The sequence below is a fragment of the Antennarius striatus genome, chromosome 6, assembly GCF_040054535.1.
Source record: "Antennarius striatus isolate MH-2024 chromosome 6, ASM4005453v1, whole genome shotgun sequence".
Lineage (NCBI taxonomy): Eukaryota > Metazoa > Chordata > Actinopteri > Lophiiformes > Antennariidae > Antennarius > Antennarius striatus.
The window spans coordinates 16,685,205-16,698,790 of NC_090781.1; the positions used below are offsets into that span (position 1 = coordinate 16,685,205).

General features: G+C 38.7%; 3 protein-coding genes across 5 annotated transcripts; 1 reads left to right on the top strand and 2 right to left on the bottom strand.

Annotated features, from left to right (window-relative positions):
• Nucleotides 1–939, bottom strand: LOC137597045 (olfactory receptor 52E8-like). Its single transcript, XM_068317962.1, has one exon. The coding sequence runs from the start codon at nt 937–939 to the stop codon at nt 1–3; it is 939 nt and encodes a 312-aa protein (XP_068174063.1).
• Nucleotides 940–4,441: 3,502 nt separating this feature from the next.
• chrna10a (cholinergic receptor, nicotinic, alpha 10a) lies at nt 4,442–10,665 on the bottom strand. Of its 2 annotated transcripts, none has more exons than XM_068317222.1 (5): nt 10,528–10,665; nt 9,508–9,653; nt 8,500–8,654; nt 7,057–7,229; nt 4,442–6,602 (listed from the first exon to the last, which is right to left on the bottom strand). In XM_068317222.1, the coding sequence occupies exons 1-5, from the start codon at nt 10,586–10,588 to the stop codon at nt 5,932–5,934; spliced, it is 1,206 nt and encodes a 401-aa protein (XP_068173323.1). In that variant the 5' UTR covers nt 10,589–10,665; the 3' UTR covers nt 4,442–5,931. The 2 variants fall into 2 exon arrangements, with proteins under 2 accessions (XP_068173323.1, XP_068173321.1); XM_068317220.1 differs by having other exon boundaries at nt 6,697–7,229.
• Nucleotides 10,666–11,215: 550 nt separating this feature from the next.
• LOC137596570 (post-GPI attachment to proteins factor 2-like) lies at nt 11,216–13,443 on the top strand. 2 transcript variants are annotated; one of them, XM_068317223.1, is made up of 6 exons: nt 11,216–11,354; nt 11,537–11,710; nt 11,791–12,040; nt 12,336–12,442; nt 12,542–12,650; nt 12,746–13,443. In XM_068317223.1, the coding sequence occupies exons 2-6, from the start codon at nt 11,543–11,545 to the stop codon at nt 12,874–12,876; spliced, it is 765 nt and encodes a 254-aa protein (XP_068173324.1). In that variant the 5' UTR covers nt 11,216–11,354; nt 11,537–11,542; the 3' UTR covers nt 12,877–13,443. The 2 variants fall into 2 exon arrangements, with proteins under 2 accessions (XP_068173324.1, XP_068173325.1); XM_068317224.1 differs by having other exon boundaries at nt 12,779–13,443.
• Nucleotides 13,444–13,586: the final 143 nt, after the last annotated feature.

Sequence of the window (13,586 nt, forward strand, 5' to 3'; positions counted from 1 at the left end):
TTAAACAGATACTGTGCTCTTCTTCAATACTCTCAGTAGAGTGTTCCGCACTTCACTTGTATACAGACCATATACAAGTGGATTCATAAGAGGGGGTATAAGAAATATCAGCATACCCATTATCTTTTGCAATTCAGCTGACACATTTTCAAACCTGTGAGATAAAATTGTGAAAGTTCCCACAAACTCAAATATGATTAGTATAACCAGCTGTGCAACACAAGTGTTGACAGCCTTCATCTTTGTTTCAGACCTCCTTGAAATCACACATGTGATCAATATCTTCACATAGGAAAATGCCTGAACAGACACACTTACAAGTTGCATGACAGTTGTATTAAATAATCCTATGATGTTATTGATAGCAGTGCTTCCGCATGTAAGCTTCAAGAGAGATGGGTTATCACAGAACACATTCATAATGACAGATTTGCAAATGGGAAGCTTTATCTGCAAAGAGAACAATGATACAATTAAGACAAAATCGAGACCCCAAGCTAGAGAGATGATACAGATGACAACCCTGGGCGTCATGATAGCGCTGTAGCGTAATGGCATGCATATTGCAGCATAGCGATCGAAGGACATTGCTGCAAGAATAAACAAAACTCCACCCCCGTACATGTGGAGGAAGAATGCTTGTAAAACACAGAGAGGATAGTAAACCACATGTGTTTCTGTCACTATGTCTGATAGTACTTTTGGCAACATTGCAGTTATGCCTATCAAGTCATTGAGGGGGAGACTAAACAGGATAAAATACATGGGTTTGTGAAGGTTCCTCTTCAGAATGATCAAAGTCAACAAAGTCAGATTAAAAAAAATGCCACAAAAATAAATGACTATACCAAGAAAAAATATGGGATACTTTCCTCCTGGTGGAATAATAAATGGATCCAGAGTTAACTTAGAGCTGAACCCAAAAGATATATTTTCCATAGTTTTACAGACTTTAAGAAGAATACAGGCTGAAATGAAAACATACACGTTTTTTACATGACACTTACATACAATATGTATACCACCATGAAGTGGTGAGAGGTGTTGGACCACATTGGATTATTTATTGCTGCCACGACTGTAAACATGTCTCAATTAGAATACGTCACCTTCTGCCCCTGGAATTATCAAGAGCTTTGAAAATATGATCAGGGATACTATTACTGCAAAGACCACAGATTAGTGTTAAAGAAAAATAAACACTCCATATACATACATATTTTTTTCCAGATAAATAAATCCAATGGCCATTTATAACAACAGTGTGTCCTCATGTTACTTAATCAAATAGGTTAAGCAGAATGAACAAAAACTAAGGTGTAATCAGTGTTTCTTTTTAATATTTATTGCAGAATTAAATTGCTAATTTTTTAAAAAATGTAAAAAAAAAAATCTAACCTCAGGAAGGGGTTAAACAGTTGTGATTCTAAATTGTGGGGGAACAGGCCTTAACTGTTTTATCTTCAAGAGGATGGATAATTATAGCATTGGAGATTATGTTAAATGAGATGAATTTACATACACTATGCAATACATGCAGTAGCTGTCATTAACACATTGGCAGGCAGAGTGTATAATGCAAAATCTGGGGTGCACTGGCGTCACGTCAGGAGTGTACGCCGCCTCTCGCCCCAAGTCCGCTAGGAAAGGCTCCAGCGGAAGAAGCGGGTAGTGAAGATGTATGGATGTATGGAGTAGTTTGTCAGTGAAAATTTGATCTCAAATTTAGACTCATCAAATTAGCCACCTTTTGCAGATATCACACCCAACGTGTTGGTACCATTCTTTCACCAACGGAAATTAAATATTCTTCAGACAGTTCTTCCCCACACTGTTTCAAGTTCTCCATAAATGCAGGCGGCGTTGCTCTCACCCTTCTGTCCAAGTTGTCCCAATCAGCTCAAAAAGGTTTAAGTCAGGAGACTGCGCTGGCCTTCCCATGATTTGAAGCTTGCTATTTTGTTCCTTTCGTCTAAGGTAGGCTAGAGGTATATTTTTGGTTATTATTCACCCAACACACTAAATGTATACTAGAGGGTACTGCATGGTGTTGTAAAATACCACGGAAGCTATTTTTCTTGAGGGTTCTTTTCACTTTATCTTAGGTAACGACTCTGGATCTGATGTTTCAGTCTCAAACCCTCACATTTCCTCCACGAATATCACATACTGAAGGACCTTCCTTTCCCTTATCTGATGGTATAAAATATATACTGCATGATGAACCGAAGACTTCATATTTTGATTCAGCGGACCACAAGACTTTCTTTCACTCTTTAGTAGCAACCTGCACATCGAAGTCTCTTCTACACAGTTGAAACTGGGACTTTCTTACTTTGACCAGTATTAAGCTGTGCTTGAAGTTGCTGCCATGTTGCTGTTGGCTGTCAGAAAAGTATCTTTTGATACTCTTGTGGCTTTGGCTCTATAAGGCTTCTTTCTATCAGTTTCCTCCAGTTTTCAAGTGTTTTGACAGGGCAAAAAACTGTACTCACTACTCATTTACTTGTGACTTTCTTTGAAGGAAGTTTGAAGAAAAAGTAATTTATGAAGAGGAAAGACCTATGGTTTTAAGAATTAAAATGGTCTGCTTCTCTTCCTTTCTTAACTAACTTTTCCACATTTCCACTGTAATGATAGCAACACACAACTTCCTGCAGTACAATACTGTCCAAATAATTTTAGATGGTTACCAAGTGTGTTCCAAAAGTGCTTTTATGGCAGACAGAGCTTGTTAGAAATCAACATTTGTGACACCTATAGTAAATGTTAGATCAATGACGAAGGTTGATATAATAATTGCGGTAAAACCGCTGTGACTTGTGAACCCAGTTCTTCTTCCATGTAAAAAGCTTTTTTTGTAGTTTAAATGTACATTATGTTTTTAGTTTTTGTGACTGAAGCACATCTGGCAGCTAATCACTTACCTCACACATAGTAATATATACATTATTTTATTATTATTTACCTTATCTGGTGCTATTGCATTGATACAATATACGTAGATACACTACAAACCGATCAAGTTACGTCAGCTGGATCCATCTTGCTTTGTCAAAACACGACTTCTAACGAGTCCCTTTGAGAGATAATTAAATGATATGTTTACTGTGTCATATTGTAATTAATCCCTGGACAATTAAGTCTCTAGTTGATAATGAGACTCCTTGTTATGTTCTCATGAAGAACATTGTTTAATAGCGCCCAAGGGGGGTGTAAATGTGACATTGCAAATTGTCGTCTAAACACTTTATTCTTTATCTTTAGTCATTGTTTATTTCATCATGTTTCACATTTTTAAAGATCAATTTCACAGTTGGTACTAGTCTTAAACAGTTTTTACTTTGTCTAATTTAGTTTTATTTTCTATAATAACCTTAACCTGTAATGTCTTTTAAAACATTTAGCATTAATGACTTTCTCACATAGTTTCATCTATCAAAAGCTACATTAGAATAGTATTTCTTTTTTATTGAATTTTTTTTTAAAACAGTGAAGAAAATACTAATTGAAATAGAGCACAAATCAGTGGTCACATCAGGCCTATGGAGACCAGACCTTGTTTGTGTCCCCAAAAGAGCAGTTAGGACATCAGGAAAGAGGAATCATCTCCCTCAGCAGAAACGAACATGATTGACCCTTGAGTGGCTTTCATAATTGATTGAACCTTCTAATTGCTTTTTGTGGTCTTTCTCTTTTACAACTATTAAAGTATGATCATGCATAACATCTTTAAAAAGCTTTCTGGCTGAAGTTAAAACTTGATTTGTTTCGAATGTCCTCAACATCAGTGAAAGCAAAAGTGAGTGTTTATTCAGTTCCTCTCCTCATCCACCATATTTCCAGAAAATATTGCAGAGGACCTCATGTCAAGAACAGATAAGTTCAGTTGTAAGACAACTTTTTAGAGTTTTAGCTGAAGACAGAACCTTGCCTTTTATAGTGAAGGTCACTCATATTTTACCTTAATGCAGCTGCTAAAATTCTGTCTGTCAAAAATGATATGAGCAAATTGTCCATCCTAGTATCCTTACATTTGCCACTTGGTCATTCATTAATTTTTTTAAAAACAGTTTTATTCATTTCAAATGTTTGAATCAACTTGGCCCAGATTTATTGTATACTTTTGCTCATGCTGTTTTCTCAGGTCAGGTGACCAGAGTTTTTACTAGTACCATCAATTAGACTGGCAATTGGGACCAACTGCGTCCTCTCAGTTGCGGCCCTTAAACTATGGAATACTCTTCCTATCCAGATCAGTTCAACGATGCCACTGCCACTGTTCACATCTCAATTAAACAGACCAACATACAGGATCGCATGAAAGACCCGAATGTAAAAACATACATAGGAACTGTCTTCTGATTTGGAACACAAAAAGTTTTGAACACAAATGCTTTATTTAATATTAAGTAGATTCACATTCAAAGTTCCTTCTGTATGGACCAGTGGTGTAATGGATAATGTGTTTAACTACAGATGAGGACATTCTATGTTCAAATCCTGGTTGGCTCCTCATAGTTTTCTCTCTACAGTTCACTGACAACACATCCACGATATATCTCGCCCGTAGCCAGCTGGGATAGGCTCTAGCAGACCAGCATTTTCAAAGAACAGTGTTCTTACAAAATGTGAAGAAAAAACATTGTCACAACTGTTTTTTCTGCAAGTACGTACTGTACCTGTGTGGGATGTAATTACATCCCGCGAAGGGGTTATGTAATTGTCGGTGTTTGTTTGTGTGATCGTCCGCCCGTTGTCCACCAAATATTTTCACAACCGTTGCAGATAGAAAGATGAAACACAACGGATCTTAACATTCTTGTATGAAAATGACCTCTTACCCCTCCTCATACTGTCATGTTTAATCACCTATTTGTTACACAACAAAATGAATGGCATAAAATAGAGCCACTATGTACGATACTGTACCTCTATATAGCAATAGAAGCCTTTCATTGTTTCATTAGAAAGACACCAGTATGGTAAGTAAAATGACGAATCGGTTTCTAGGCTGTGTACCCTCATGTATATTTGTAAAAGATCAAAAACATAATATTACATTTGTCACTTCTTTCTTTTGCAAACCATTTGATTTTTTATTATGAAAAAATTGGAAATACTGTGCAGAAGCTGTTATATTAAATGAAAATTCAGAAATACAGTATATTGATTTATCAACAGAGGAACGTTTCTTGTCTAAAGTTTTCACAGCATGAGAAGAAAGATGAGGGAATGTACTGTATATTGTGAAAGACAAAGCCTAAAAATGAAAATGTTTATGAAAAAAAAAGAATTCTACTCATGTCTCAAGACAGAACATGGACTATTTCTAAGGAGGTGGGAATTTGGAAAACGTGAATGTCCATTAAATGATCTGATAAAATGTAGTTTTTAATTAATCCTCTATAAACAACTATAAAATGAACAGTAGTAATCTCTCTTTTATGTTATGTTGTGTTAATACTTATTACATCCCACTTCAAAGCGGTGATGTATTGTAATTGTCAGTGTTTTTATGTTTGTGCGTTCGTTTGTCAACCAAATATCTTCGCAACCGTTGCAGAAAGAAAGATGAAACAAACAACCCATTACTCAGGCGGCAAAGGGAATGAAAGTGAGATGATGACTTTGACCTTGAGAAAACTAGGTCTTGGTCAAATTTACACTCAGAACCAGATAAGACAGAAAGACGAGGAAGGGCCAGTGTAAGACCCTAGATCAAAACTAGCGCTTTGAACAAAGCTAGCGCTTTGATCTACCTATGCACTTGCTTTGATCTATGGTCTTACTCACAAAGGCCTTCTCCATATGCACTAGTCAGGTAATACTTTCAGGGTACCCTGACCTTCCCTGAAAGTAGGTCAGGGTAAGTTGCAGGATTTTGAAATCTCCGACCACCTTGTCGAGAAATGAACATTTATCCTGCATTTATACGGCTTTTCCCATGATGAGGAGGTTCATGAAAAACACCATAATGAAAAATATCCACATGAAGAAGCGGTCTAAAACCTTGGCTACTTTTTTCCATTCCCCGGTCCTTTTCTGTGTGGCCCTCTGGTCTCTGTAATAGTTGGCTATGAACTCGATGTTACACAGCAGCTGCCTCTCATTGCACTGGGCGCTGCAGGACACCTCACTGTTTTTCCTCTCTACATCACTCACTCCACCCCTACTGATCCTCTTAGGATCCACCACATCTTCACAGTCTATGCTCGTGAACAAGCCAGCATTAGAAGTGTTATAATGGTTGATAGTGTTCTTTTCTATTTTTTCACTCTGTTGTGCACTTGTGGTGTCTCTTGTCTCTTGTCTTTTCTCAATTTTAAAGTCATAGTCTTCTATCCATTGTTCTGTCTGACCATTCATGGTGTATTTGTTGGTCTTGACAGATGGAGGTTCCTGTTTCTCCAACTGTGGTGACATACAATTCTCCCCAACTTCATAAACAAAACACACTCTGGCCATGTACTGCAAAATGACCTTCTTGGCCCACTTAGGAACAGGCTTAGCATCAGGACCACAGTGGTGAATGTTCATGACAAAGATGGTTAGGGCGGTGGAGGCAGTGATCATTGTCATCGTTGCTATATAATATTTACCTGTGGAAGAAAAAATGAAAAAAAAAAAAATGTCAGCATGGAGTTGTAACACAGTTACTACACATTACACTTGACCCCATTGTATTGCCATTACCAATGAGAGGCACATTCTCAGATGGTGGCATGATTTCTGCAACCAACAACTGAAACACAGTTAGTGCCAGCATCACGGTGACACCCAAAGACACCTTCTCTCCAGAGTCAGCAGGCAGATAGAAGCCAAGCGGAGCCAGAAAAGAGATCATTACACATGGAATGAGTAAGTTGAAAACATAAAAGGATGCTCTTCTCTTCAGTTTCAGTGTGTAGGTCACATCGGGGTAAGGGTCAGAGCAGCAGCCATACAAAATGACATTCTTATTAGCTGGCATGCCAAGCACTTCCCACTCAACATTCTCCACCAGGTCAGCCAGGTCAGCGCTCTCCATGGTGTTCAGGATGTCCAGCTGGTTACCGTTGTAGGTCCAAGAGCCATAGGTGAACCTGCACTCCTGAACATCAAAGGGGAAAAAAGACACGTCCACTTTACAGGAACTCTTGGTGATAGCAGGGGAATCCCACATTATCTGGCCGTCATGCTGAATCACCACATTGGTATCCATAGGGCCAGTGAAATGGTCATCGGCACTGAAAGAGAAAAAGGTTAGAACCATGGTGATCATGCTCAAGATTGAACTGATGTTTCAGATAACTAAGAAAATATATCGAAGAGAGAATAAAAGGAGTCACAGAGGGAACATGATCAGAATGCAAAAGCACAAGTACGCCTACTGAGAGTAGAGTCAGCACAGTCAGATGAGTTGTTCTCTTTGCTCAGTATAAAGTCTTGCATTTCATACATCAATCCAGCATGTGTTTGTGTTTAAAGGTGTTTGAATATGATAAGTATGAGCTTGGGCGGCACAGTGGCTCAGTGGGTAGCGCTGTCGCCGCACAACAAGGCTGGTCTGGGTTCGAGTCTTGCTCTGTGCGGAATTTGCATGTTCTCCCCGTGTCTGCGTGGGTTCTCTCCGGGTTCTCTGGCTTCCTCCCACGTCCAGAAACATGTGGTTCAGGCTAACTGGCCATTCCAAATTGCCTGTAGGAGTGAGTGTGTGTCCATTGTTGTATGTGTCTGTGTAGCTCCGCTTTGGCGCCCGAAGTTTGCCCCACCTCACGCCCTATGACAGCCGGGATAAGCTCCAGCTGCCCGTGACCAGCGCAAGCGGATGAGGCAGTCAGAAAATGAATGAATGAAAAGTATGAGCTGTTATCTGGTCGTCATTACTCTCTAATGCATTCACTAATGCATTCACTGCCGAGGCGCCCTTGAGCAAGGCGCCGTCCCCCCTACAAGCTGCTCAATTTGGGGCACGTTCCAGAAGCCGCTGCCCGTCACTCTGCCTCCTAATGTATGTAGTTTCATGTGTACCTGTATGTACTAACTGCATGCTTACAGGCCCCCTTGTGTGCTGTGTTCAGGGGGCCTGTATACTATACTAATCTGAGTGACTATGTAATTTCCCTTGCGGACAAATAAAGTATACTTCTTCTTCTAATATCTGTTGGAATTCTTACTCCCTCAGGCCATGTTTTCCTCCTTCCTCCTCCTGTCTGACCAGAAAGTGATTCTACTGACTGTGCTGCTGTGGAAAATGAATACGATGTGTGATACTAATATAACTATGTTACAGATATTCTTTACTGTAAAACTTAGTCCATCCAAGGTTTGCATAAACTCTCAATTCCAGCAGTGTATTTTCAACATGTGTTATTCTGTCATACATGACCGGTGTATGAAATGCAGACAGGGGCCCGAACACTCCGATAAATAATGGCCTAAAGGAATGTTCAGCTTGTACCATTCATGCTGACCAACATGACACATGATATCTAACTCAATACCAATCCGACCTACCTGTTATATAGGACTATGTCAGGTCTCCATACATAACTACTAGGTATGCGGATGGTATCAAGTCCATCGTAATCATCTTTTTCCCACTTGAGGTATGCATCAACCCACACTCGCCGTATCCATAGATATGCTGTCAAAATTTGGTTTCGCTCATCCTGTAAAACATTGAAGAGTATAAAATATAACTGAAAAACAACAGGGAACAGGCAAGGGAAATTAATTCTGGTGATCTGTTTTCAAAGCATTGAGTATCATTATTTGTCCCTGTTGAATGATGAATGAATTTAATGAATTCAGAAAATGTAAGAGCGTTTAAAGATCATCCGTATAGATATAGATAGATAGATAGACAGACGGGCGGATGGACGGACAGACAGACAGATAGACAGATAGATAGACAGATAGATAGATTCAAGTCATGCAACACTCTTCCTTTTTCAGCTTCCACCATTTCGTCCTCTGCTCTGCCTTTCTCTTCATCTTCCTCACCACCAGAGCCATCCTACACACCACCATCCTATGCCACTACTTTACAGTCACTGATCTCTTTCAGATTACACCATCTACACAAGATGTAGTCCCCCTGTGTGCTCCTACCTCCACTCTTATACTGTAGGTCACCCTGTGTTCCTGCCTCCTCTGGAAGAAAGTATTTACTAAAGCTGTTTCTATCCCTTTTGCAGTCAACAACCATCTGTCCTTATGCGTTCCTCTCCGAAAGGAAAACAAGAAGGAGTCTAAGATAATCTGCCATTATTGTCGGTTGCTGATTCTAATTAAAAATGCATTAAATGACAATGATGTTACATGAAAGAGGGAAGTTATACTAAAAAAGAGTTATTGAACAGATCACCAGTTTCGTAATGTTTCCTCACTTGTCCCTATAAGCTTCTGAATACTAATGTATGATCAAACATAATGATGTCATAAGATCTAATCATTGTGTGGGTTTTCGCACAGACCCGTTTCACACTCATCTGGTGACTTAAACACACTGTGTTGTTTTACCATGTCAATTATTTGTGATAGCGTAACCTGCAGTGTCACATTCATTATGTTCTTGGTATCCTCCACAGGCCTCAGTGCACTAGTGTAGTTGGTGAACAAATCATTCAAGAGCTTCTGTGCGTATTTCCCATGAGCACACCAGCAGGCTACAACAGGAAGAGAAAAGATTTTGAGTAAAGTCACATATGGTCACATATTTTCATCATAATATGCAATAAATGTACATGCAGAGATGGACAAACTGATTATTTGGATCAAATATTTTTTTTCATACATGTATAGATCAAATGCCTCAGTGTGGATTTGAGCTAGGCAGGAAGAGAGATCATGAGAGAAATGTAAGAGTATGACAGATGGTGGAAGGGGACAGAGGGAACATCGGCATAGATTACCCTACGATAAAGCTCTTGATTGAATCCAGACAAATCTGTCATTATGTACCAGCCATGATTCTCTCTTCCAAGACTGCATGTGTATTTCAACATGTGTCCATTTAATGCTTAATCTTCTGACATAAAACATGTGAGTATTAACATAAGCACAGAACAGGCTGATAACACATTTCCACACTTTTGCGGGGGGCTTTTGCTTCAAAGAGAACATTTGTAGATGTAATTTTTGTGTATTTTTTGTGCATTATAAGGAAATTATTCGTGCTACATCTAATATCACCTCAAAAATTATGTATGAGTAGTTTTAAAGCACCGTTTTTTTCTTTTATTATTTTTCTTTTTTTTTTTTTTAAAAAAGAGATGGTCTATGAAATTATGTTGATAACAAATCCCTCAACAACAAGCTCAAAATGCCTGCATTCTAGAAAACAGCTTACACAATACCGAGAATCTGAGACGAGATGATCCACTAAAAATAAAGCAATGACGTGATTACAACAAAACACAACAAATAAAACTATACTTTTTGCCAATATACTTTAAAATGATCTTTTCGGAAAAGCACGTGTCACGTCACCACTAAAGATTAAAATAATAATAATTAAAAAAAAAACCCATTTACACTTACTTGACCAACCACTGACAAACAGAAGCATGAAGAATGAAGTTTGGACTCTCCGACCATTCATCTTTCTGAAAAAGATTATTTCTGTCCGAATGCCTCTGTAGTTACTCTGTCACTGACAAACGGTCCAACTGCTTTGACGACCCGAACGAGCAAACAAACGAACAAACAAACCCCGAACGAAGGAGCAAACAAACAAATAAACAAACAAACAAACAGAAACATAAATCGGACACCAAACGCTGCTGACTCTGAGGCTTACATTCCCCTCAGGCGGAGCGGTAACTCAGATGAAGGACAGAAAGGCGGAGCGAAACCACTTTATTTTTTATAGTTAAAAACTAATACTGACATTAAAAACACGCGTTGTTGTTGTTTTTTTTTTTTTTTTTTTTTTTGTGGAGCCCCACTGACAGCTCCGGGTATCACCCTCCATACCAAATCTTATTTTGCCCAGTGTTTTTTTTTTTTTTCTTTCCTTTTTTCTTCCGTCTAACTGAAGCTGTTGTAGCCGACCGTGCGGTCCCTGCCCGTCGGACGGGCTGCTGTCCGCGGCCGCAGCAACCTCTCCTCCGCTTTCTCTTCCGGGTGCTGATGCTATTCATACCGTCACACAAGGAAGATGTCGTTCACAAACTACCGTTGTCATCGTGTGGAAAGGAATGCAGACATGTCGCAGCGATCTGAACTGGCTTTGTGATCCCAGGAGCGTTACACGCTTTTTTTTTTTTACTTTTGAAGGCTGATATGATGAATATTATCGTAATAGCCTTGTTATTAAAAGTGGCAAACCTAGTGTGTATGTGGGGTACACAGCATATCTAGTGGAGGTAGGTTTGCTTTATTTCTCAAACTTTAAATGCTGTATAAATGAACAGATGTGTCAGAATGCATGTGTGTTTATATTAGGACGTAGCTATGCATCTTGGTTTTGCAGGAAATCTCTCATAACACATGCATTAGCCTACATTGCAGTCCATTATTTTTAGATCAGACTCCTTCGCTGTTTCAGACCAAGATGCTTCATGGCTCAAACATCCTGGGGCATGAGAGGCCCCTGGTCATTAGGATGTCATTCACCTCCTGTGTGCAGGGTACTGTGTGTCTGCCTCTGTTCGGACTGATAACTTGTGTCTTCATATCCTCCGTTTTTCATTTTGATGACTCCACTGGTACACATTGCCAGGTAACATCTTTTTGTTTTGATTATTTGAATGTCACATACATTTATATGCTGAATTCTAGATCATTACCTTGTGCTTCCAGGTCCCCAATTACCTGCCATCTATCAGTGCCTCCATAAGTTTAAGTCCTGAGTGCTACATCTGGCGATTCTGCATCGGATTGCACTCAGCGCCGAGATTCCTGGTGGCCTTTACGTACTTCAGATTTTACAAGATGCGCTTTGCCTCGAAATTCCCAGAGAGTCTGCTCAGCTGCTTAAACCTGGCTTTTTCTATTGCTGAGAACCTCGGCCTCCTGCTGCTCACATATGTATCATCCACTGAAACATATTGTGAGTAATTCATAGTTTAGTAAACCTCTATTGTGCCAAGTGGAAATGTTGCGGATTTTCTAAAATCATTTATCAAAAAATGCAAATAAAGCATATTTTCTTTTCTTTTTTTTAAATGTTGATCTACTCTATAACATAACAAAAGTATGTGATCACTGAACAGTCATGATATTTATATTTTTGTTACATAGTTAATCAACTTTAGATGCAGTTATATTTTAAAGTGTGGCTTTCAGCTGAAAACTAATTGTCCTTTACACCCTAAATTCCCCTCCTCTTTGCTTTTGATCTTCAGTTGTGCATAAGGAAGGATTTGTCCTCTTCATTATTAGTTCCCTCATCTACATGATGATAACCTGCCGTTTATGGAAGGCTATTAAGAAGTATTCTTTAAATCCTGATGTAAGAAATGCCAAAACACACACAGACTGAAATCCCTTGGGATATCTACAACCATTCTTTATAATTCATTAATGCTGGTTTTTCTCCTTTATACTTCAGGATGCCAAATCCCACCACTGGAAAGTTCGCCTCTTACTTCTCAACTTATCTTTCTGTGCTTTTGCCGGATTCTTTTACTGGAAACACAACATGTACTGTGAATCAGGAAGTAAGTAAATCAGCTTCATCTTATTTTGTTGAACCTCTAGATGGTGATAATTGTGCTTGACCAGCATAACATTTCCTAATTTCTTATTTTCTCAGGTTATACATTTTTTGCCCTGTTTGAATATCTAGTTGTCTTCTCCAACATGGCATTCCATCTCACAGCAGTGTGGGACTTCAAGAGCCAGGAAGTCATGGTCATTTCCTCCTCTGAAGACAAAGACTTCTGACTAGAAACTCAAGGACTAAATGCAGAATGCATAAACACTACTGAACCTAACAGCCTTCATCTTGTTCAAGAGAAAGTGTGGGGTGAAGACCTTTTTCATATATGCCGGTGATAATAACTTTAGAGTAGGTAGAGCCGACGTCAGACATGTGAAAAAAATACACACTGTATGTGCTACTGTATGATCCGTTCATTTCTTTATGTTCATTATTTGTCTCATGCATGGACACCTTCACGTAAATATAATCCTAATTTCCAAAGAGTTTTGTTAATGGATAAAATATAAATGAAGTCAGTGTTTGGTAAAGTTTTGAAAGTGAATTTTTGAACAATTCTGGCTCAAAATACGTCTTCAGTTGACCAGTAGTCTGGGGTCTCAGATGTGGAATCTGTGATTCGCATGAGCCACTCAGTTTCAAAGGGAGATTGTACCGGGCAGACCAAGTGTTTTTATTTGTGTGGTTATTAGTTCTCATCATTGTGCCATCATCAAGTAAAACTGTATTGCTTGCAAAATCACTGTGTTTACAAAATTTATGAAGTTCTTAACAGTAAACTTTTAAATGTAGTCTTTGTGCTTTTTTCAGTTGAGTATACTTTATATTTAAAATGACTGACAAATGATTTTAAAAAAAATTTTTTTTACACAGTACAATAACTGTTGGACTCAATTACATTATGTAGGAAATACAATTAGTAGGAATACTGTAC